General features: G+C 41.1%; 2 protein-coding genes across 4 annotated transcripts in view; one reads left to right on the top strand and one right to left on the bottom strand.

The window, feature by feature from the left end:
- The first annotated feature begins 2948 nt into the window (after nt 1–2948).
- On the top strand, nt 2949–6623 carry LOC141258840 (uncharacterized). Of its 3 annotated transcripts, none has more exons than XM_073674009.1 (2): nt 2949–3986; nt 6281–6623. In XM_073674009.1, the coding sequence occupies exons 1-2, from the start codon at nt 2997–2999 to the stop codon at nt 6380–6382; spliced, it is 1092 nt and encodes a 363-aa protein (XP_073530110.1). In that variant the 5' UTR covers nt 2949–2996; the 3' UTR covers nt 6383–6623. The 3 variants fall into 3 exon arrangements, with proteins under 3 accessions (XP_073530110.1, XP_073530119.1, XP_073530128.1); XM_073674018.1 differs by having other exon boundaries at nt 2949–3996; XM_073674027.1 differs by lacking the exon at nt 6281–6623 and adding an exon at nt 5779–5837.
- A 2683-nt stretch (nt 6624–9306) lies between these two features.
- The window catches only part of SLC5A1 (solute carrier family 5 member 1), a 133053-nt gene continuing 118767 nt past the window's right edge, over nt 9307–23592 (bottom strand). The window contains exons 12-15 of the mRNA XM_073673998.1: nt 22186–22354; nt 17083–17298; nt 10548–10659; nt 9307–9953 (exon numbers count right to left, since the gene is read on the bottom strand). Coding sequence (XP_073530099.1) covers nt 9745–9953; nt 10548–10659; nt 17083–17298; nt 22186–22354 — 706 coding nt within the window. The 3' untranslated portion in view covers nt 9307–9744. The remainder of the gene's footprint in view (nt 9954–10547; nt 10660–17082; nt 17299–22185; nt 22355–23592) is intronic.

Raw genomic sequence — 23592 nt, 5'->3', positions numbered from 1 at the left:
GGAACGTGCCATCTTCAGTGCGTAAAGAGGGCAACACATCATCATGTAGCAATTTCAGATATCCAGTGGCATTGAGGTTTCCATTGATGAAGAATGGCTCCACTATCTTTGTACCCCATATACCACACCATACCATCAATTTTTGTTTTCCAACAGTATTGGAGAGATCTATCCACTGTGGGTTAGTGTCAGACCAATAGCGGTGGTTTTGTTTGTTAACTTCACCATTCACAAAAAAGTTTGCCTCATCACTGAACATAATGTTCTGTGTAAACCCAGGGTCCTGTTCCAATTTTTGTTTTGCCCATTCTGCAAATTCAATGCCCCCATCTGGGTCATCCTCGTTGAGATGCTGCAGCAGCTGGATTTTTTAAGGGTGCCATTTGTGAGTAGCCAATATCCGCCAAAAGGATGTTCAACTGATGCCACTCTCCAGTGACATGCGGCGAGTGCTGCGCTGTGGGCTCTTGCTGAATGAAGCTAGGACAGCCACTGATGTTTCTTCATTCGTGACAGTTTTCTTGTATCCACATTTTGGCAAATCTCACACTGAACCTGTTTCACAAAATTTGGCAAGCAGTTTGCTAACTGTAGCATGGGAGATGGGTGGTCTCGTAGGGTGTCTTGCATTGAAATCTGCTGCAGTGACCTGGGTACTGCGTTCACCAGACATCAACACAATTTATATCCGCTCCTCACGTGTTAACCTCTGCGACATGTCAATGGCTGTAAACAAAGAGAAACTTGTAAATAACTCATGAAAGAATAAAGTTATGTTAAAACCAAGCACACCATTGTTTTTCTTATTAAATTCTCAATAAGTTTGATGTGTCACATGACCCTCTTCCCATTGAAAAAAATAAAGTTGGATCCGAAATGGCCGACTTCAAAATGGCCATCATGGTCACCACCCATCTGGAAAAGTTTTTCCCCCTCCCATATACTAATGTGCCACAAACAGGAAGTTGATATCACCAACCATTCCAATTTTATTTTGTTGTATCCATATAAATGGCCCACCCTTTATAATGGATAAGTATCTGCCTGTATTTCTCAGTATTGTGGACACCATTAATCCTCACCCAATCCCCAACTCTATTTGCTGAAATGCAGCCCCAAACTTACAAGGAATCTCCACCATGGTTCATTGTTGCCTGCAGACACTAATTATTATTAATCATTGTAACACATTCCTACCCTTTGACGAAGAAATTGCTTTCTGTTACAGTCAAATATTTAAAATTTTGACTCATCAGTCCAGAGCACCTGCTGCCATGTTTCTGCACCCCAGTTCCTTTTGTGTGCACAGTTGAGTTGCTTGACCTTGTTTCCATGATGAAAGTATGGCTTCTTGGCCTCAATTCTTCCATGAAGACTACTTCTGGCCAGACTTTTCCAAACAGTATATGGGAGTAGAACTGCTGGACATCTTCTAATTTTGAAGGGCTGTAAGCATGATGTATTTCTCATCTGCTCCTTTAAGTTTCCTCGGTTGACCTCTGTGTGCATTGTCTTTCGCGTTGCCCACTTCTTTGTGCTTTTTTAAAACAGCTTGAACGGCATATTGAAATCAAAGTCTGCTTTGAAATCTTTCCCTAAGAGAGACCTGGCTAATGCATTATAACTACCTTGTATCTTATTGCCATGGTGTATGACCTCTGAAATGAAACTGTCTTCCACAACCTCACCTCCGTAGCAGAGTTTGCCTGTTCCTCACAGTTTTAAGCCTTCTACACAGCTGTTCTTGTTTGAGTTAATGACTGTGTTTCAACCTACGTATGAAAATGATGATCACAGTCACCTACCTGTTTGGTATAAATGATTACTCATACACCGGACTATAATCCCACAAAGTCCCTAAGTGTACCTATAAGTGTACCTAGAAGAACTGAAATAGTTTTAAAAGTAAAGGGTAGTTACTAGATATAAGCGGATCGTTTTAAATTCAAGTTCGTCAACGTCACAGAATTTTCCCCAAAAAATAGATTTGTGGTGAATGTATTCACTGCAAATCATAGAGATGAAGAGACAGACTGATGGAGAGAGAGCGAGAGGTTTGGAAAGAGAGGGAGAAAGAAAGATAGGGGGAAATACTGCGAGAGACCGAAAAAGTGAGAGAGAGAGAAAAGAGAGAGCAAGAGAGATCTCTGATAACCCAGGTACTGGAGACTAACGTACAAGATATGATAATCTGCTCAATAAACTGGGATATACCCAGATATATATGTGATGTTATAGCTGCAGTGCATTATGGTGAAGCCCGCATGGCCATGCAAAGCATCGTTAGCCAGCTCTCTGATGCTTCAGCAGTGCGGGAAATGGTGCCAGGCATGTTTTTTTCCTTTTTACGATTCCAGGGAATCAAATCTCAAAGTGTTTAGATTCGCCCAGAACTGAAAATTTCAGGTAATTCAACTTGAAGTCAATCTCCGAGGATCAATCTACTTGATAAAACCAAATATTCATTTGATTTTGATTTTTTTCTTCTTTCACTTTGCATTTTGCTAATTGTCAAAAATAAAATATTAGCATTTCTATTTTTGAAAGCATTTGTACCTTGCAACATATTTTCCACACCTGCCTAAAACTTATGGACAGTACTGTACATTTCTTGCAGATTATAAAAGCAGTATCCAAGAACTAGTTAGGAATTTTCTTATGTGGAATGTGATTGTCCAACACTTGGTTAAAAAAGCATCCACAGTTGAAGTTTTCATTAAATTCACTGGGATTTACCAAATTCATGTGAAAGATTCATTGAATTTCTCTCCTCAGTAACAATAAATCCAGTTTTCCCCTTCAGATTCCCAATCAAAGTTGGCAAATGGTCTCTAAGACGTATACTTCTCTCTTAGAATGTTTCACTATTGAAGAGAACCTATTATGTCAAAATACACGATCAGAATGTAGACACAGGGTTAATCTACAGGTTTTTGGTTTTTTTTTGGTACATTATAACTTTTTCTGTGTTTTTCACAGCAACCAGCATTCCTAATATGGATTATAAGGCACGTGAAGTGACATGGCTATCTAAAGTCAATGGAATCATCTGTGATGAACCGACATTGGTTTTAAATAAAGGCAATAAAGACACACAGGAAATGATTGAGAGATTAAAGGGGTTGCTGCTGAAGCGGACACGTATCTGGTGGAATAGAGCGTTTTTGGGTAAATACCGGGAGAAAAATCTAATTCCAAGAGGACTCAGAGTCCAGGTGTTCCCATCTTTTGAAATACGAGATGAATGCTTTAGGCAAAAATGGGAGGAAGCAGCTACATCTTGCTCCTTGACCTTCTTAGGCTTACTATCTCAGCTCAACTCAGAGTGTATTACAGAGATGGATGGGGAAATTGAGGAACTACAGAAAAATCTGCAGGAAACTCTTGATAAGGAAGCCTTAAGCAAGCTAAATCAAGAATTGGAGACTAGTTTCACAAAATGGGAGACAGAAATCTATGAGAGTAAGACCAACAAATTTCAGAGGGACATCAGGGATCTCAGCCAGAATAACATATATAGGTGGCGAAGAAGATCTCGAGGTGGCAAAAAAACTAAATACTCTGATCTAAAACCCAGGTCAAATTCTATAATATCACAGACCTCAGGGGAAGACCAAACAGAAGATGAAGGCGAAACATCAGGTCAGAGGGTACTAAGATCTGCAGTAAAAGTACCAAAAGGAAAGAATAACCCCTCCCAATCGAGCAACAAAAATAAAAGTAGGATGGAGGTAATAAACCTGTCTACCCATGTTCTCTCCCCGGCACAAATTCAGGTGTTGGAGAAGGGACTGACGTTCTCACCCACTAATACTTTTGATTTATTTTCAGTTGTAAAAGATCTAAATTTGTTTGCGAGAAAATTGGTTCTTCACAAAGTACATAATCGAGGGATGGATAGTAACAATCTGGAAGACAGGACCCCCAACCAAATAGAAGATGATGCCCTGATGTCTTTAGAAAGGCTGAGTGAAGAACAAACAGAGGTAGGACCAAGTAAGTTCCCTAAAAATATTATGCCTAGATCCGCAGCATTTCCCCCCTTGTCCGCCTGTCCGGCAGTGGAGATCTTTGTGAACTTGGTCACCAATGATTTCCAAAAGATCACCACAAGAAAACGATTAGACAACCTGTCCAGAGCAGAACGTCAAGCTCTGGACGATTTAAAATCATATGATGACATTGTGATCAAACCGGCGGACAAGGGGGGAAATGTGGTACTGTGGCCAAAAGAAAAGTATGAAAGAGAAGCATATAAACAACTAAAAGACAGGGATACATATTTAAAAGTTCAAAATAACCCACTCCCTAGTTTCTCAGCGGAACTGGAAATGATCCTCTATGAAGCCTTTTCACAAGGTATAATACCGAAGAAAGTATATGAGGGATTATTGGTGAAATTTCCCAAAATCCCTACAATATACTTCGTTCCAAAAGTACATAAGAACCCTCTGGAGCCCCCAGGACGCCCTATTGTGTCGGGCCTGGAGGGTCTTTGTCAACCCATTTGTATCTTCATAGATTACTATTTAAAACCTTTAGCTCAGACCTTACCCTCATATGTGAGGGACTCAACTGAGGTCCTCACCCGGATTAATAACATTACCCTAGAAACAGATATGATACTCGTAACCTCAGATGTAGAGGCTCTTTACACCTGTATAGATCATGGGCAGGGAATAGAAGCGGTCCGCTTTTTTCTCGGAATGAGCAACTGGGATGGTCGAACATGCGAGTTGGTGGTCGAGCTGCTGGAGTACATCCTCACACATAATTTTTTTGTTTTTAAAGATCAGTTCTATGTGCAGAAGCGAGGCACAGCAATGGGGGCGGCCTGCGCGCCCTCGTACGCAAACCTTTTTATGGGTTATTGGGAAAGAACAATTTTTGGCGACGAGGACGCGCAGATGATGTCATCCATCCCCATGTGGCTTCGTTATATAGACGACATTTTGTTTATTTGGCAGGGTGATGGGGATGTGCTCCGGCAGTTCATGACCTCTCTCAACATGAATGAATTCAACATTAAACTGACCTATAAATGCAGCAGGGAGAAGATCGAATTCTTGGACATTTTGATAGAAGTGGATGAGAAATTACAAATACAAACAGATGTCTATAGAAAAGAGACTGCGGTCAACTCCCTGCTGCATGCAGGGTCAGGTCACCAATATTCAACAGTTAAAGCCATCCCAGTTGGTCAATTTCTGAGAATTAAGCGGATCTGCTCAACTAAAGAGGGATTTGAGAGGCAGGCTGAGGATCTGAGGGTGAGATTCTCAGAACGTGGGTATAGTAAAAGAACAATAAAACACGGCTATAATAGAGCAAAAGGGGTGTCACGTGATGCGTTGTTGCGGCCGACCCAAGTAGGCGCCGGTAGGGGAGGCACCATAAGATTTATTTCAACGTATAACTCAGAATGGCAGACCATGAGATCTGTTCTGGAAAAACATTGGCCAGTTCTACAGACTGAACCATCTTTTTCCGGAGTGTTGTCTAAAAATCCACAGATGACCTCCAGGAGGAGTAAAAATTTGAGAGATATCCTGGTAAAGAGTCACTATACTCCGGCAAAATGCAGTCTGTTTAACTTAGGACCACCGAGTAATGGCTGTTACCCATGCGGCGCCTGCGTGGCCTGTTGCAACATCGTAAGAACAAAGACTTTCTCAACATCTGATGGCAGTAGGGAATTTTTTATTAGACAGAGGATAACCTGCAATACGTCACAAGTGATATACTACGCCACCTGTAACTGCAACAAAATTTATATAGGCTTAACAACACGCCAACTTAAAATCAGAACCCGTGAACACGTGCTTGATATAATAGCCTCCAAGACACAGGATAACATTGAAGAATTAAAAACTATCCCACCACACTTCAAACTGGAACATGGGAGTAATCCCAAAAGTTTGAAAGTAAGAGGTATAGAACATGTCCAGTTGGGTATTAGAGGGGGCGATATTAGAAAAATCTTAGCACAACGGGAATGTAAATGGATCTACGTTCTGGGAACTAGAGCCCCCATGGGTTTGAATGAAGCTTTTAGCTTTTCTCCCTTTCTATAATAGTTTCCTCTAGGGCCCATGTTCTACTAAAATACTCCACATCAGCAGCACCCTTTGGTCAATTGAAACTTATGAAAATTGCCTTGGTTTTTAACAAAACCATTTTATTTTAAAAAAATATTTTTTAACCTGTTTGTCTTCTCTGAGCACATTCTCTCATTTTATGTATATTCGGGCTCTAATCAAATTGCCCTTATTATTTTCAGGCCGAATGTCAATTCATTCTGATGATTCCACATGTTGAATATGAAAGACAGAACACTAAAGAAACTGAAATCCCATATAAAGTCTGCATGACTCCTATCTGAAGGAACTATGTGAGTGCAGACTGGCAGACATTGTTTTGCAGAAGCCCAGTAGGTAATGTAATAATGAAGTTTACTAAAAAAGTGGTTAATTTATAAGGTTTTGGGTTCTGCAAGACTCATGTCATGCCGGTCTGCACATTGACATTTGAAAATGTAATAAGCAGATTGAGGAATGTTTTATAGAGATTCTCTGTGTGTTCTCCTTTAAGATCTGATTCTCTGGCACTCGGCCTCAAAACAGACTCTACAGGGTTAACCTTTGTTTACAGTGCTCTCTCTCTCCTGTTCCTGATTAGGTGCGCGTGCCTTGCGCCCCCCTCCCTCTCCACAGTCCATCACTGTCAGTATCCATGCTGGACTCAGGTGACTTAATCCTGATGTCCAGATATGCGTGGTTGAGGAGCGAGGGACGGTGGGGGGAGGGTAGGAGGGGCTGAATGCATGCGCCGCCTTCTAGTCGGCATTGGACAGATTGAAGCACGTGATCTCTTAGCCCGACATAAAAGAGTGATTGGCTGAGCCTGTAGCCACGCCCCCTTGAGGAAGCTAGTGCGAAATGCGCATTGGGGCCAGGGGTCATGTGGTAAGTGGGTCCTAACAGCCTTCCTGACTGGTAATAGCATGATTCAACACTGCTAACACCACAAAATGAGATATTCTTGCTTGATTCAGTGAGGTGACACTAACTGGGGTCTGAGATTTCAGCACAGGGTAACTGTGCACTGGGCACATGAGCATTGATAGTCTGCAGCCTGCATTTATGATTGCACTTGAGGCATAGACTGAGATATATATACACATAATGGTGTGCTGTTAAACTGTGACTTGTGTTTTCTCTGCTCTGTTTGCTACCTCCCGTGGAGAGGGGAAGATAAAGCCCTTCTGATTACTAAAAAGACTGGTGTTAAACTGTTTACTGCAATGTGATTTAACTGATGTTAATACCACTCAGGATATATATTTGTAAACCTGCAAACCACCCCAATTGATCGGTTCATTATTTACTATGGCTCACTGTCTGCTAAATAATTGTTTTTAATTGTTTGTCAGCATATATGTAAAATAAATGGATTTATACTTTTTCATAAAAATTGCTGCATGTGTAATTACTCTGTCTCTCTAAGTAAAAAGGTTAATAATGTTGTGAATCCATACGGTCAAAGCACCGAGAACCCCACAGCGAGGAGTAAATGGACTTTATTCCTCCCGGCTGCCTCGAACTTTCAGTCACGCGGCCGGCACGGCTTCAGCCACTGCTCATCGATGGTGACCACTTTTGCATATGAAAACGCATATGGTAGTTGGTTGTCACCCACCTTCCCTGAGACCAGCACTGCACTACTTAAAATTTCAATTCTACAAGATTTTGGGATAAACACGTAGATTTGTCTTAAACACCCTTAGATTTTGTTGAATGGATACTTTTGCTCTTTACGCTTGTGTTTTCCTGTCTGTTCACATCAGGTTTTTCCTAGTATCATTAAACTAACATTACAGCTATCATTCTGCCAATCATTCCAATCCTCCACCTACTATTATAACTACACTGAACAAAAATATAAATGCAACATTTCTATTTCTGCTTCCATTTTTCAAGAGCTGAACTCAAGCACTCACTAGCACAGATTTAGACAAATTTGTGAACAATATTTGAGAGAAAAAGGCCTTTTGTGTACATAGAAAAAGTATTGGATCTTTGAGTTCAGCTCATGAAAAATGGGAGCAAAAACAAAAGTGTTGCATTTATTTTTTTGTTCAGTGTAGATTATTTACAGCAGCAGTAAACTTCTGTTTATTTCCGGGCATTTATCTCTCTTTGATCACTGCTAGAAAAGAACAATAAAACACTGGCAAACATTATAAAAGAAAAATGTTTTTCTTACATTGAACTAACAAAAACATTATGTACCTGCAGATATAGTGGTAATCTGCAGGTAAATAGTGTTATAATCATGTTCGGTAGTGTAACTGGAACAGCAGAAAAGCCCAACAGATAACCACACACTCTTAGAAATCAAAGGGAAACTTCCTTCTGAAAAAAATTATTTTTTTCAATCCTAATTTTTAACGGGAACCTCTCAAACACAAAAATGCTAATTACCTTCTAATATGCAGGTAGATAGCATTTTAATCATGTTTCACTGGAACAGCAGCTATAGGGAAAAAATGAAGTTATATCCTCCCTGCAGCTGTTCATGTCCAGTGACTGTAGCGGTGCAAGGGGCTGTTATATTCACCGCTCACTACACAGTGAATGTGCTGAGGTCACTCCCCCTGCACATTGACTGACAGCCTGCTCTCACTGTATAGTGAGCAGTGACGGTTACAGTCCCCTGCACCGCCTTGATGATTGGAAGCAAGTGAAAGAATATAACTTCATTATCTCCCTGTAGCCATTGGTCCAGTCAAATTTCCAAACATTATTAAAACACTATTTACCTGCAAATTATCACTACATCTGCAGGTAAATTGTGTTTTTATACAGTAAGTGACAGGTTCCCGTACAGTATTACATTTTTAAAAAAATACTAATTTCTGAAGGATGAGTCCCTTCGATCTCTAGAAGTAAGAAGGTGGTTGTCTGTAGGGCTTTTTCCTACAGGTGATGGAAGTCTATCCTACAGATGTAGAAATAGTAATAGGTGATATCCTACACATCAGTTCTACAAGTATCAGTAATGTACCCAAGTTACATGTATGCTGGGGATAATTCTGAAGGACACAAAAGGCTGGTGAAATTGTTTCAAATTTTGACATTTATTGGTGTGTTTCAGGAGTCCTCGCTTTTATCCTTTACCGTATTGTTTACATAAAGAGCTTAAATAATTTAAGGTCTTTCCAAGGCAAAATTTCTGAATTAATATTTATAATTTGACCATAATTATATCCTTGTTTGGAAATTAGTTTACAACAAAGCAAAAATGTATAATTTTGTCTTAAAATATTTATTAATTTTTTATTAAAAACAATAAATCTTCTACCCAAAAAGTAGGGGGCATAATTATATCCATTATTTCTAGCACCTGACAATATGTAGAGCTCAATGAGCAAAATATTGCAGTCATTCAGCATTACTCATGCATTGCAGGCCAATGCAGTTTATGTAGTTCAATACCTGCACATGTCTAGGACATTTACCCTAGCACCCTGATGTCTGATGTATCATGTTTGTAGGGCTGCATGGGTAAACATTACCCACAGGGTAGATTCTACTGTGAAATCACGTTAACATCCAATTTTCCCTTTTACCACAAGACCAAGGGATTTTCAAATGAACAAGATGTCACCAAACCAACCATTTAATGTTTGATCTGATGTGGAAGTGGGTGGAATGAATAAAGTCTATTAATACCACATCAGATCTATGCAAAGTAGGCATGGCAGAAAACAGCCACAGCGAGCAAGATGATACCATTGATATTGACTACATTCTTCCAGAGAGGAGATTCTGAGGTGTCTGTCAACTTTGATTCCAGGGCTTTCTTCTCTTCTTCAGTAAGCTTTGGAGCCTTTTTGTCCTCGAAACCACAGAACCAGTTGTATGCCTTTCGAAAGCAACTCTTTTTCTTCACTACATCAAATATAAAAATAAGTGTTAAAGGGAATTGTAAAGTTCAAACTAGACAATTGTTATATGGTTTGTAAAGAGATTATGTCTCACTGTTTAATATTATGTTACTTTTGGTGCTCCATTTACTCAAAGTATGCCATCAGAGTGTTCTTTAAGATAAACCAGGCTCGACATACCAACTTTGTGATATAGCATAACATAGTAGGCTATACCTTACCAAGGTATATGGTAACAAAATGTTGTTTTTTTTCTTACAATGGACAGCTGATCAGTGACAAAAACAACTGTATGCATTGGAATATATTTCAGTCTCACATTGGAAGTATCATCATTCAGATGTGAACAGAGCCTTACTGGATAGAATACTGATAAAAACAATGGAACTTGGTGGAATGGAAACTAAATGATGATAGAAGCAAACCCATTGATATGAACATTAGGAGCATTAATGGAAATGTTCAGCTAGTTTTTATTGAAAAAAATAAATAAAAATGTAGAAAAAATGCAAATAAAATACAACTAAATACAAACATATTTAGAAGGAAATACATTATTTTTCAATTTAGATTGATTATTTAGTCCTATATGTCTAACCTTCTTCATCATCATCATCATCATCTTCAACCTCTTCATTAACCCAGTCACTTGCATCCAGGTCTTCCCTCTCTTCTTTGCTGTTTCTTAGGACCCAGCATAAACGGTAAAGCTGCCAATAAAAACATTGTCTATTTATTCATATCAGGCACATCTGTGTGCTCAACCAATAGTGTTAACAATATATTAGTATTTGTAATTAGTAATTACATTTTTACCACAAAAATGTTGTTTTAGCCCCAACATATCACTAACAACTGGTGTCTTCCCCTTATGCTTCAAACATGCCTCGATCACACCCATCCTCAAAAAGCCCTACATTGACCCATCCTCTGTGTCTAGCTATCGCCCCATATCACTTCTCCCCTATGCATCAAAACTACTGGAACAACATGTCCATCTTGAACTGTTCTCCCACTTCTCCTCCTGCTCCCTCTTTGACCGCTTACAATCTGGCTTTCGACCGCATCATTCCACTGAAACTTCCCTGACTAAAGTCACCACTGACCTACTAACTGCCAAATACAAGCGACACTACTCGGTCCTCCTCTTGGATCTGTCCTCTGCCTTTGACACAGTGGACCATTCCCTCTTACTACAGATTCTCTCATATCTTGGCATCAAAGACTTGGCCTTATCTTGGATCTGTTCATACCTAACAGACCAGACATTCAGCGTCTCCAACTAGCAAACCAACTCCTCATATCACCCCCTCTCCATTGGTGTTCCCCAAGGTTCAGTTTTAGGACCCCTGCTCTTCACCATCTACATCTTAAGCCTGGGACAGCTGATAGAGTCCCACGGCTTTCAGTATCATCTCTATGCTGATGACACACAGATCTACCTCTCTGGACACTATTCACCTCCTTACTAACCAGAATCCCACAATGTCTGTCTACCATTTCATCCTCCTTCTCTGCTAGATTTCTAAAACTGAACATGGACAAAACAGAATGCATCATCTTTCCCCATTTCACTCAAACCCCCCAACTGACCAATCCATCAAGGTCATTGGCTGCTCACTCTCCCCAGTCCTGCAAGCTCACTGCCTTGGGGTAACCCTTGACTCTGATCTCTCCTTTAAACCACATCCAAGCCCCTTCCACTTTCTGTCGACTCCAATTCAAAAATATTTCCTGGATTCGCACATTTCTTAATCAAGAATCTACAAAAACACTAGTGCATGCCCTCATCATCTCTCACCTCAGCTACTGCAACCTCCTACTCTGTGGCCTCCCTTCTAACATTGTTGCACCACTCTAATCTATCTTAACCTCTCCTGCCTGACTAATCCACCTGTCCCCCGCTATTGCCTGGCCTCTCTCCTCTGTCAATCCCTTCACTGGCTCCCCATTGCCCAGAGACTCCAGTTCAAAACCCTTACCATGGCATACAAAGCCATCCACATCCTGTCTGCTCCATACATCTGTGACCTAGTCTCCCGGTACTTACCTGCACGCAGTCTCCGATCCTCACAAGATCTCCTTCTCTACTCCCCTCTTATCTCCTCTTCCCATAATCGCATACAAGATTTTTCCTGTGCATCCCTTCTACTCTGGAACTCTCTAGCCCAACATATCAGACTCTCGTCTACAGTGGAAACCTTCAAAAGGAACCCGAAGACCCACCTCTTCTGCCAAGCCTACATCTACAGTAACCCTCATTCCACCATACCGCTGCATGACCAGCTCTACCCCTTTTTGGAAATTTGGAAATTGTGGGGCTCAGAAGGGAGATGGGCATTTGGATTTGGGAGCACAGAATTGGCTGAATTTCTTTTGGGGGACGAGGAAAAATAGAGCTTTTCCAGAGCCTTTGTGCTACCAGCAACATAGAAGCCCCTTATATTTCCATTGACAGATGACGGACCTGATTGGGGACTTGCTTTTTTTGTCGATTAAGTTGAAGCTTTTATTGGGAACACTTTACATTACATTTTGGATCACATTTATCCTGTGCTCTACACTGAGCACTTACATCGGGGTTTCCATCTAAATCTCCAAATGACTTGATTCAGATGAAACCCCAAACGGGTTCATTCACTATAGTGAGGCAGTCCATATGGCCTCTGTTCAGCGGAATCCTTCTTTTCAGAGGTGCACAAAACTGTGACCGACTGTGCTTTTATGCACTCTTAACAAGGCAGACAAGCTGGATCATAGGCACATAGGCAAAACAGAGTACAAAGTGACTCCATCTGCCTCATCATAGGGAACTTTCCCCTGGGGGGCTGTCTGAAAACCTGATGTAAGCGCTCAGTGCAGAGCGCAAGGTGAGCTGAGACTTTCTGCCTCCAAAAGATCGCAGTATGAACAAATCAACAGCAGGTCAAGAATTGCTTTGAATTTTTTTTTTTACCCTGTTTCTCGTGCATAAATGGTTAGACGACTTTATTCTTTGGGTCGGTGCGATTATAATGATACCAGATTTATATTTTTTCTGTTTGACAGCTATTGCACACTAAAAGATGCTTTTTGTTGCAAAAAAAAAAGTTTTTGCATTGCCATATTTTGAGAGCTATATTTTTCTATATTTCTGCTGAGGGCTTTTTTTTGCAGGATGAGTTGCTGTTTTTATTGGTACTATTTTCGGGCACATAACATTTTTTGATCTCTTTCTATTCTGATTTTTGGGAAGCAGAAAGAACAAAAAACAGCAATTCAGGAATTGTTTTTTGGGGGTTTTTATTATGCCATTCACCTATAGTAAAAGTGCTAAGACTTTTATTCTTTGTGTCAGTGCGATTACAGCAATACCACAATTATATATTTATTCTATTATTTTTTCATACAGTTTTGGCACTATTACACATTAAAAACTATTTTATAGAAAAAATAATTGTTTTTGCATGCTATATTTTGAGAGCTATATATTTTTTTTATTTCTCTGCTGATGTAGCTGTATGTCAGCTTGTTTTTTTGTGGGACAAGATGACGTTTTCAGTGATACCATTTTTATTTACATTTGGCTTTTTGATCGCGTTTTATTCCACCTTTTTGGCGGTATGATGCAAATGCATATTTTTTGGATGCGTCTTTTTTTACAGAGTCCACTGAAGGGGTTAACTAATGTGGCAGTTTTATAGGTCGGATCGTTCCAGACGCGGCAATCCCAAATATGTGTACTTTTGCTTATTTTAATTCATTTTATTGAAAACTGAAACACAGTAATTTTACATACATTTCCACAAGACATTTACATATGCTTAAAATCGGTATTCATGTGTATACACAACATTCCTCAAGTAGGTACCGATATATGAACTTCCTTCATACGCAAAACATAGTGTAGTTATTGCTTATTCTTTTTACATGAATATACCTATTTATTGGTTTAATATTTTTTTTCATTTTGTTTGTTTATTTTAGGATTTTTTTACTTTTTTTTCAATTTTTACTTAGTCCTTCTATGGGACTTTAACTTTTCTTGCTCTGATCAATGGTAAAAAGCTCTGTAATTTATCTTATCAGAGAAATAGTATTCTTTCTCCATTTATGAGTTATGACCTACTTCATTCCCTTCCCCCTTTTTCCTGAACTGATAACTCACTCAGAAATACAGCTGAAATGTATGTTCCTCAAGGGAAGACAGACTGCCAGTTCCCTGAGGGATCAGGTTACAGTTTCCTATTGAAGTCTATGGAGAGGGGAGCGCAGAGGTGGAAAGCAAGCAGAAATTGCTGATAGATTGAGAAGGAATCAGATTAATCTGGCAAGGTACAGGTGCATCTCACAAAATTAGAATATCATCAAAAAGTTAATTTATTTCAGATCTTCAATACAAAAAGTAAAACTCATATATTATATAGAGTCATTACAAACAGAGTGATCTATTTCAAGTGTTTATTTCTGTTAATGTTGATGATTATGGCTTACAGCCAATGAAAACACAAAAGTCATTATCTCAGTAAATTAGAATAATTAACAAAAAACACCTGCAAAGGCTTCCTAAGTGTTTAGAAAGGTCGCTTAGTCAGTTTCAGTAGGCTCCACAATAAAGAGGAAGACTGCTGACTTGACAGATGTCCAGAAGGAAGTCATTGACACTAAGTAAATGCAAAGTAAATTTTGCATTTCATTTGGAAATCAAGGTCCCAGAGTCTGGAGGAAGAGTGGAGAGGCACACAATCCAAGCTGCTTGAGGTCTAGTGTGAAGTTTCCACAATCAGTGATGGTTTGGGGAGCCATGTCATCTGCTGGTGTAGGTCCACTGTGCTTTATCAAGACCAAAGTCAGCGCAGCCGTCTACCAGGAAATTTTAGAGCACTTGATGCTTCCCTCTGCCGACAAGCTTTTTGGAGATGGAAATTTCATTCTCCAGCAGGACTTGGCACCTGTCCACACTGACAAAAGTACCAATACCTAGTTTAAAAACAACAGTATCACTGTGCTTGATTGGCCGCAAACTCGCCTGACCTTAACCCCATAGAGAATCTATGGGGTATTGTCAAGAGGAAGATGAGAGACACCAGACCCAACAATGCAGACGAGCTGAAGGCTGCCATCAAAGCAACCTGGGCCTCCATAACACCTCAGCAGTGCCACAGGCTGATCGCTTCCATGCCACGCCGCATTGATGCAGTAATTAATGCAAAAGGAGCCCCGACCAAGTATTGAGTGCATTTACTGAACATACATTTCAGTAGGCCAACATTTCGGATTTTAAAAACATTTTTCAAGCTGTTATAAAATATTCTAATTTACTGAGATAATGACTTTTGTGTTTTCATTGGCTGTAAGCCTTAATCATCAATATTAACAGAAATAAACACTTGAAATAGATCACTGTTTGTAATGACTCTATATAATATATGAGTTTCACTTTTTGTGTTGAAGAACTGAAATAAATTAACGTTTTGATGATATTATAATTTTCTGAGATGCACCTGTATATTACAAATTTTAGCAGCTCACTTGCATATAAAAAAAAAGCGTACTTCTCTGAAATAAGACATCGGATCACAAATATCAAGGTATCATTTTATCCAGCTTGCTATGACCTAGATTCCTATATAGATGGCTTACGAGGGTTGATCCTACTGACAGATTCCCTTTAATTAATACAGACAAGTCAGGAGAGCTGACTCTACCTATTCAATCAGGTGATTATAATAGACATTTTTATTTGCCTGTATAATTTTAAAATTAAAATGCAACTACACAATTTTTTCACTCTACTAGATGTAAATACTTTATGCCCAAAAAAGACAAAAGTATTCTAGGAGTGATACCTTTATCGGCTAACTAGAAGAATTATATTTGCAAGCTTTCAGAGCTCAGAGGCTCCTTCAGGCAGGTTTACAAATTAGTTAGCCAATAAAGGTATCACTCCTAGAATGCTTTTGTCTTTTTTGGGCATAAAAGTATTTATATCGATTTTTCTGGCTAATATGATACCACAATATAATTTTATTGTACTTCACGCTACTTGAGAACACACACACAATAGTTTGGCATTTCAAGTGATTTCTTGAGTATAAAAGAACTACACCTGCCATTGTAACAAAATTGAGCAAATCGATTCGTACCACCCTGGTTCAGCAGCCATGTCAGTATTCCATGACAATCAAATTGTAGCCTCCTACCAAATGTCATCCCTTGCTCCTCTTCTGATCAGTGAGCCCAGTTTGATATCATGTGTGTGTCACGCTGCAAGAATGAAGCGGAATCGGGCCAACAAATCAAAAGAGATGATGGATGGTAGGAGAAGAGAAGGTTCATGGGCATGTGGCCATCCTTTATAACTTCACTATTGTACGCCATAATTTCTACACTTTTACTCTATATCAATTTGATGAATATCTATGTAAATATTTAATTTTTTTTTTCCTTTGTTTCCATTTTATGATTTGTAATCCATTCAGACGGTAAGCTTATTCAGTAATAGAGGGCAATGAATTAAAGGGGTATTCCCATCTCCAAGATCCTATCCCAATATGTAGTAGGTGTAATAATATTAATATTAGCAAATACCTTAAATTAGAAATGTAGTATAGTTTTCCGGTTTTTCATTGTCTCTTTCCTCATGTGCAGGGCATTGCAGGACCTTAGGTATCCATGGTTACAGCCATCAGCAATGAGCTAACTCACTATATCAATGGTCGTAACCATGGATACCTAAGGTCCTGCAATGCCTGCACATGAGATAAGTGACACAGAGAATCAGAAAAAACATAGTACATTTCTAAATGGAGGAATTTGCTAATATTAATATTATTACACCTACTACATATTGGGTTATGATCTTGGAGATGGGAATACCCCTTTAAGGGAAGAATGGTAGCACTATCTTGTAAAATTATTAATATTTTTCCAGGGGAAAGACTGGGGAGTGTCACAACACAGAGATTAGAATGATTATTTAGCTTTGTTATTTATGAGCAATGCAATTATTTGCTAAAACAAACAACTGAGATCTTTTTACATAGATTTTAACTGTGAAGTGTTGTCAAAAATATTTTTTGTCTATTGATGCCAATGAATGGTATACTTTTAATGAATATGAATGACCAATATATTAAATACGTTTTACTCACATGTTTGTCAGCGATGGGCTTAGTCATGAAGGACACTCCTAATACAATGAAGCTACTTGATGCAAACAGGATCATTGCAAAATATAGATAGTGCACCTTGCAAATGATATCTGGGCAATTGCTGGGCTTCACACAACTTCCAGTGCCATAAGCAAATTCTGTGATCATCCGTGACAAACCAATAAATAGTCCAATTACTAATCCCCAGAATGCTCCCTGAACAAAAATAGAAAATAAGTTATTCAGAAGTAATACTTTTGTGTTATTTTACATTTGTTACATTTTCACACACTGCAATCATGTAGAAAATGGGTTAGAACATGAACGCTGAACATGCGTCTTATTGCATCTAGCTTCAGACCGGTTAAACGGGTTGTCTTGTGCCAGCTGTGTAGGTGAGGTGGGGGGCCGGCGCATGTGCCCAGGTTACAGAGTGTCGGGTGGAAAGGAAAATACTAAATACTGACTTAGTCCAAAATACAAGACGAAAGTAATAAACTAAATGTTTGCTTCAGATGAAAGTCTAGATATGGCTCTGCTCATGAAGACAATTCCTCTCCATATGCCCTATTAATCAAAGAGCAGAGCAGAACAGGTACACTTGAGATGCCAATGTAATACACAGATGGCCATTCATCTGCATGACCTCAATATAAAGGAATGGGGAATGTAAGGCTGGCTGTGGTTTATCTGTAGCAAAATCTAGCAATCCTGGATCTATGATTCAAAACTAAAAGGGTGATCTCTGATTTATTTAGCCTGTTTTTTTTGTGGCTGTGAAAGCTTTTGACCCACCCCTCCCCCCTGAAATCTACGTTTAGTTAAAGGGAATCTGTCACCCAATGGGAGATATCAGACCTCTACTATGGCCATACAGGGTATAGAAAAGTAAATCTATACCTACCTGTATGGCCCATAGTAGAGGTTTGATTGCACAGAAAAGCACTTTAATCAATTTTTTTTCCGCAGGCTTGGCATCCGGGGGAAGTCAAGCAAACCCCTCCTGTCTGCTTACTATTCCCCTAAATCCCTGCTTAATTATCATCTCCCCCCTCCCCTGCACGTCACAGGGCCCTGTGACAGGCCCTATGACGTGCACTGTGCTCCCTGACTTCCCGGGCATGCGCAAAGCGCCGCTCACATAGAGCTCACATAGAGCGCACTTTGCTTCATCCCAGCCCCTTTGCCTGTGCACTGCGCCGCAGGTTTCTATTGCGCAAGCGGCGGAAAGTGACAGTGACTCCCCAGCGCCTGCACAATAGAAACCTGCGACGCAGTGCACAGGCAAAGGGGCCGGGATGAAGCAAAGTGCGCTATGTGAGCTCTATGTGAGCGGCGCTTTGCGCATGCCCGGGAAGTCAGGGAGCACAGTGCACGTCACAGGGCCTGTGATGTGCAGGGGAGGGGGGAGATGATAATTAAGCAGAGAGGCGGAGATTTAGAGGAACAGTAAGCAGATAGGCGGGGACTGGGGGGAATAATAAGCACACAGGCGGGGATTGCTTGGCTTCCCCTGGACGCCAAGACTGTGGAAAAAAGAACTGATTAAAGTGCTTTTCTCTGCATTCAGACCTCTACTATGGGCCATACAGGTAAGTATAGATTTACTTTTCTATACCATGTATGGACATAGTAGAGGTCTGATATCGCCCAGGGGGGTGACACATTCCCTTTAAAGGTAATCTGTCAGTAGGTTTTTGCTATGTTTTCTGAGAGCACCATGATGTAGCGGAAGAGACCCTGATAATAGCGATATGTCAATTACTAGGCTGTATTTTGCTGTTTCAATACAATCAGTGTTTTGTCATCAGGAGATTATCACTTGTGACAACTGGCGTCCTGCCACCTAGTCCAACCCCACCACCAGCATTGATTAGCAGCTCTCTGTCACTATACTATTTACACAGAAATCTGCTAATCAGTGTTGTGTGCGGGGTTATACACAGCTCAACAACTGAGCTCTGCTACATCTGCAGCAGAGAAAAATGTGATTGTATCACAACTGCAGCACCCAGTAAACTGAGTGATACAGAGCTGGAATCAGCGTCTCTTTCCTGACTCGCCCCCTGGGCCGCGTGGGGAACCCGGAACCGGGCCTTTTGTGGGATGCTGTGGGCTGTAGTCACCGTGGCGGCGACCTGGTCCCGTGGCTCAGGGTGGTCAAACCAGTGGCAGTCTTTATAGGGGTTTTTATGGTTTTATGTCCGACTACGCCACCCGTGGATTGCGGTCAGTGCGGACCGCCGCTACAAGGCCGACCGCTGGGGCTGATGGTGTATGCAGCTGAGGTAGTGTGACTCCCCACGGGAAGAGTGCAGCCCCAGGGCAGCATAGTAGATGGTGGGGGTGATGGTGCACGGGCGTCCCAGTACTAGTAGTGCTGACGCGGTGAGAAAGTACAGAGACAAGGTGTTGCAGTTCAGCTTCTTTACTCACAGTTCTCATCCAGGTCACTTGTGCACAGATAGGACCGCCCGAGCCGTGCTGCGTCCACCAGGCAGGGGGCTCGGTCAACCCCCAGGTAATTCCGAAGTGTGTCACAGGACTCCCTTCTATCCTTTCGTCAGCCGTGCCCCACCAGTGACACTACCTCTGTCCAGCTGCCTTGGGTCTTCTCCTGGGAGGACTGGGTGTCCACTTCCCTGACCCTATGTGGTGTGCCTTTCTGGTAGGTGTAGTGAGGGGTCGCACCAGTAAATGGTCACGACCGCCGGTCCGTGGTTAAGGATTAGTCGCCTTCACCAACTTGGGATCCGGTACCCTGTTCTGCCAACCCGTCACCCGCAATCTCCTGGGTCCTTAGGGTTCCTTCTGCCCTCGTGTCCCTGGGCCTCTCTTGGTGTTCTGTTCCTTCTTACTTTCCTTTCTGTTCCTTTCTGTTTCCGTTCCTCTCCTCTGGCTCTGGCCTCCACTCCAGGCCTGCCTCGTGGAGCTGGGCCCAGACTGAGCCACAGCTCCTTGTCAGCCCTCTCTGGCTGAACTCTCCAACTCTCCTTCTCTTCTCCAACTCTCTGCACTGACTTCTTCTCTTTCAGTGCTGGCTGGGCCTCACAGGCTAGGCCCGCCTCCAGAGCAGAGCTCCACAGAGGCCCTGCTCTGTCACTTCCTCTCTCAGACTGAACACTGTTCTAAGATGGTGCCCCCCTTATATACCTCCCTCTCTGTGTATGAGCCCAGGTGACTTGCAACCAATGGGCTCCTACCTATGCCCAGAAACCGTCCCCTTCTGCTCCTACATCACTGGGTTTTCCTCCCCCCCTCCAGCCAGGGACATGTTCTGTCGTGCCTGCATTACTGTACTAATGGGAGCACCGTTGAGCTGTCCCTCGGAAATGGGGTGTGTGTGGTGTATGCAGCTAACTGAGTCCAGGTCCACACACCATCCTTACCCGGGAGTGGGATATCACACCTCTGATTGAGGTGCAATACCCCTGTAGCGACCGAACCCTCGGGGCACTACATTCCTACCACATGCTGCATCAGATTACATAGCAAAACCTGCTGCCAGATTCCCTTTAATCACTTGCTATAATGTATAATCCTCAGAACTTTCGGTTCTACTCTGTTTCATTAGAAAGCTATAGGATGTCAGTAAGAAAGTTAATTCATGTCTTTAACTTTTAAATGGCTCAATACTACCATAATGACCCCAAAAGGTACACAAGCTTGACAATGAAATTAGTGCTTAAAACATAATAGGGCAGATTTACTAATACTGTGTAATAAAAAATGTTAAAGGGGTTGTCCGGTCCAAATCAATAAGTCTGCAGTCACTATGTGACTACATAAACAGGAGAAAATCCAGCTCAGCCTAAATCATGTTCATGATTAAGGGTGACCAGCCACCTGAAACGCATCAATGTCGCATTTCATGTAACTTGCATTGCCGATTCTGTTTTATCCTGTACTAAGCACTTTTGGTGAATAAAGAAAAAGTTTGTTCACAAGTCGGTTGAGCTGGATTTTCTCCTATGACGCAGGGTTTCATGTGCTCCAAACACCAAAGGATGTCTTCTATGGTGAGCTGGACTTATATTTGACTCTTTGTGACTGCAGAATTATGAATCCCCCCCAGCGCAGGCACTGTGCACTGCGGGGATTCGTCGGTTTCTGAGCCGGGACCGGATGGAATGTATGAGTTTTACATATTCCCGGCGAGGGGGCACGGCTTTGCTCCCAAACACTTGTATGGAGTGAGGCCGCACCCTCTAGTCGGCTACGCCCACTGGACGGCCATGTCACTAGTCAGCGCGGGGCCTCGTTCAATACCAGTGTATGGGAGAGAGGCTGCGCCCACTGCCCAGGTGTGTGTATAATTCATACATATCCTCCAGTCCCAGCTCAGAAACCGGCGAATCCTCGCAGGGCACAGTGCATGCACTGGGGGGATTCATAAGTCTGCAGTCACAAACTGCAGACTTATCGATTTGGACTGGACAACCCCTTTAACTTTAACTAAGTCTGAAATCCCCCAAATTTATCACTTTGTCTCATGCTGGTTAATAAGTTTGGTGCATCTTTAGATACTTTTGTCTAATTTTTCACCATCTATTAGTTATCTTACTATGTGCCAATCATTGGCATATGTTGTAACATTTTAACCTATGCATCTCTTCCCTCTAAGGCCTACCCTCTTATAAAGTGAAGCCTAAAATGTGATCAAAACACTTAATAAATGTGGTGCAAGCCATGAATGTCTTTAGAACAAATTGCGCCATAAAATCCGGTGCATTTAGGTTAGTAAATTTTACTCATTACGGAAGATTTATCAAGATAAATGTGTCAGAATTAAAAATTGCCTGTCATGACTTATACTATATTGATTATGTGTTTTCCACACTTTCTGCGCATTGCATGACAAGGGTGGGATGACTTCACTTAAAAGGGCCATGGCTTACTGAAAATGGAGCAGAAATGCACCAGAACTTTGTTCCAAAAGTCTCACACAATGTAAACCAGCTAATTGGTGGTGTAAACTTAGACTAGATAGTAGAAATGCCTGAATTTTATCAAACAGCATGTCCCTCTAGTATAAATCAGGTGCATTTTAAGACGGTAATTGGACAAGTGTAGTCAGAAAACTGATGGATAACTTTTACTGACCGGCTCATTAACTCTCTTTACAAAGATAGCCAGAAGGAAGACCGAGGCAATGGGTGGTCCTAAGTAACTGGTGATGGACTGCATATAGTCAAACAATTGCCCACTTTGTGCAGACTGTAGGATAGGAACCCAGGCTATGCTGACTCCAATCAGGAACAAAATAAAGACCCTGCAATGAGATCAAAGTCGTTTTCTAAACTTTTCATAAATACTTGTTTCACATTCATCTATCATTATTAAACAATACCCTGCAGATATTACAGATTATTCTTGTATTGCATTCTTAGATTTTGCAATACACAGAACTAATTTTACAGAGGCCTAACTCCTTAAAAATTGTTTAATTTGGAAGCAAGAGGTAAAAATATTTAAGCCCTCCAAAGCCTTCTTTCCAGTTATTTTCCCAAAGTTAAATAACAATTATATTTGGAGCTAAAATCTGAATTATTTGAGGCAGACAGTCAGATAGGATGTTCCTAGCAACCAAACTTATTTGTTATGCAGTTCATCCTTAATACCCCCCATACACATTATACTAAAGCTGACTGAACTCACAGATATCGATGTGGGTCGGCCAACAGTCTAATGCGTATGGGGGTCTCTTGACTTCGTCCTTGACAGATAATTTAAGAGGAAAGGAGTGTCCGGCACTTTGAATTTCAATAATCATTTATTTTGTTCTCCAAAAAAATAAGTCATTCCCCGAAGAGTCTGACAGCAACACTGTCATATCAAACACAGGAAAACTTAGCCAACCATTCCTGTGTATGGGGGAATTGGGAGAGATAGTTGTAGCCAAACGGTCGTGTATGGGAGCTTTTAGTAACTAGACTGTCAGACATTATGTATTTTTTCTATGCTGACAATAAAGAATGGTAAAAAAAGCTTGGCACTTGTCCAGACATTTTATTCCCAATCTCAAACTGCAATGTCAGTCCAGTTTTTGTAAAGGAAACTTTAGGTGGAGGACGACTTTAAATATAATTACCTTTTTTTCCATCATTATGCTTATTGAGTTCTACAGACAATGATTAAAATATAAGAAAACTATATACGACTATGTGATATTGGTAGCTAACTATACACAGACACGCTCTATTTATTGCACTTACAGCTCAGGTTTCATCCAGAGGTTTGATGATAACTTACTCATTGATGGGTGCTACGAGTGGCACCCTCAATGATCCCGAGAATCAGTCTGTGAAATGCCATGCTAGAATGGAGTGGTGGTCATCGATGCATTCATTTTCTAAGGGAGATAGCTGACTACAGCCCTCGGCTTCTTCCGGCAATCTCATTGTTACGCTCAGACCGTTTAGCGTGAGCTTGGATTATGATCCCACTGTGCCGTGGACCGAGGAGCACCTGGAGGGGTGTGAATAAGTGCCATTCCAAGACTGACCTGGG

Source organism: Phyllobates terribilis, unplaced genomic scaffold (assembly GCF_046119375.1).
Source record: "Phyllobates terribilis strain yellow unplaced genomic scaffold, ASM4611937v1 Scaffold_1__5_contigs__length_1240528914, whole genome shotgun sequence".
Lineage (NCBI taxonomy): Eukaryota > Metazoa > Chordata > Amphibia > Anura > Dendrobatidae > Phyllobates > Phyllobates terribilis.
The sequence above is the reverse complement of the archived record's forward strand: the minus strand, read 5'-3'. Positions and strand labels throughout refer to the sequence as shown.

What these genes read in the sequence shown, in the direction of transcription:
- LOC141258840 (XM_073674009.1), top strand. Translation starts at nt 2,997, where the DNA reads ATGGATTATAAGGCACGTGAAGTGACATGGCTATCTAAAGTCAATGGA. An exon ending in TGAGTGAAGAACAAACAGAG is followed by an intron (nt 3,987 to 6,280) that starts GTAGGACCAAGT and finishes TATTATTTTCAG; the next exon opens with GCCGAATGTCAATTCATTCT.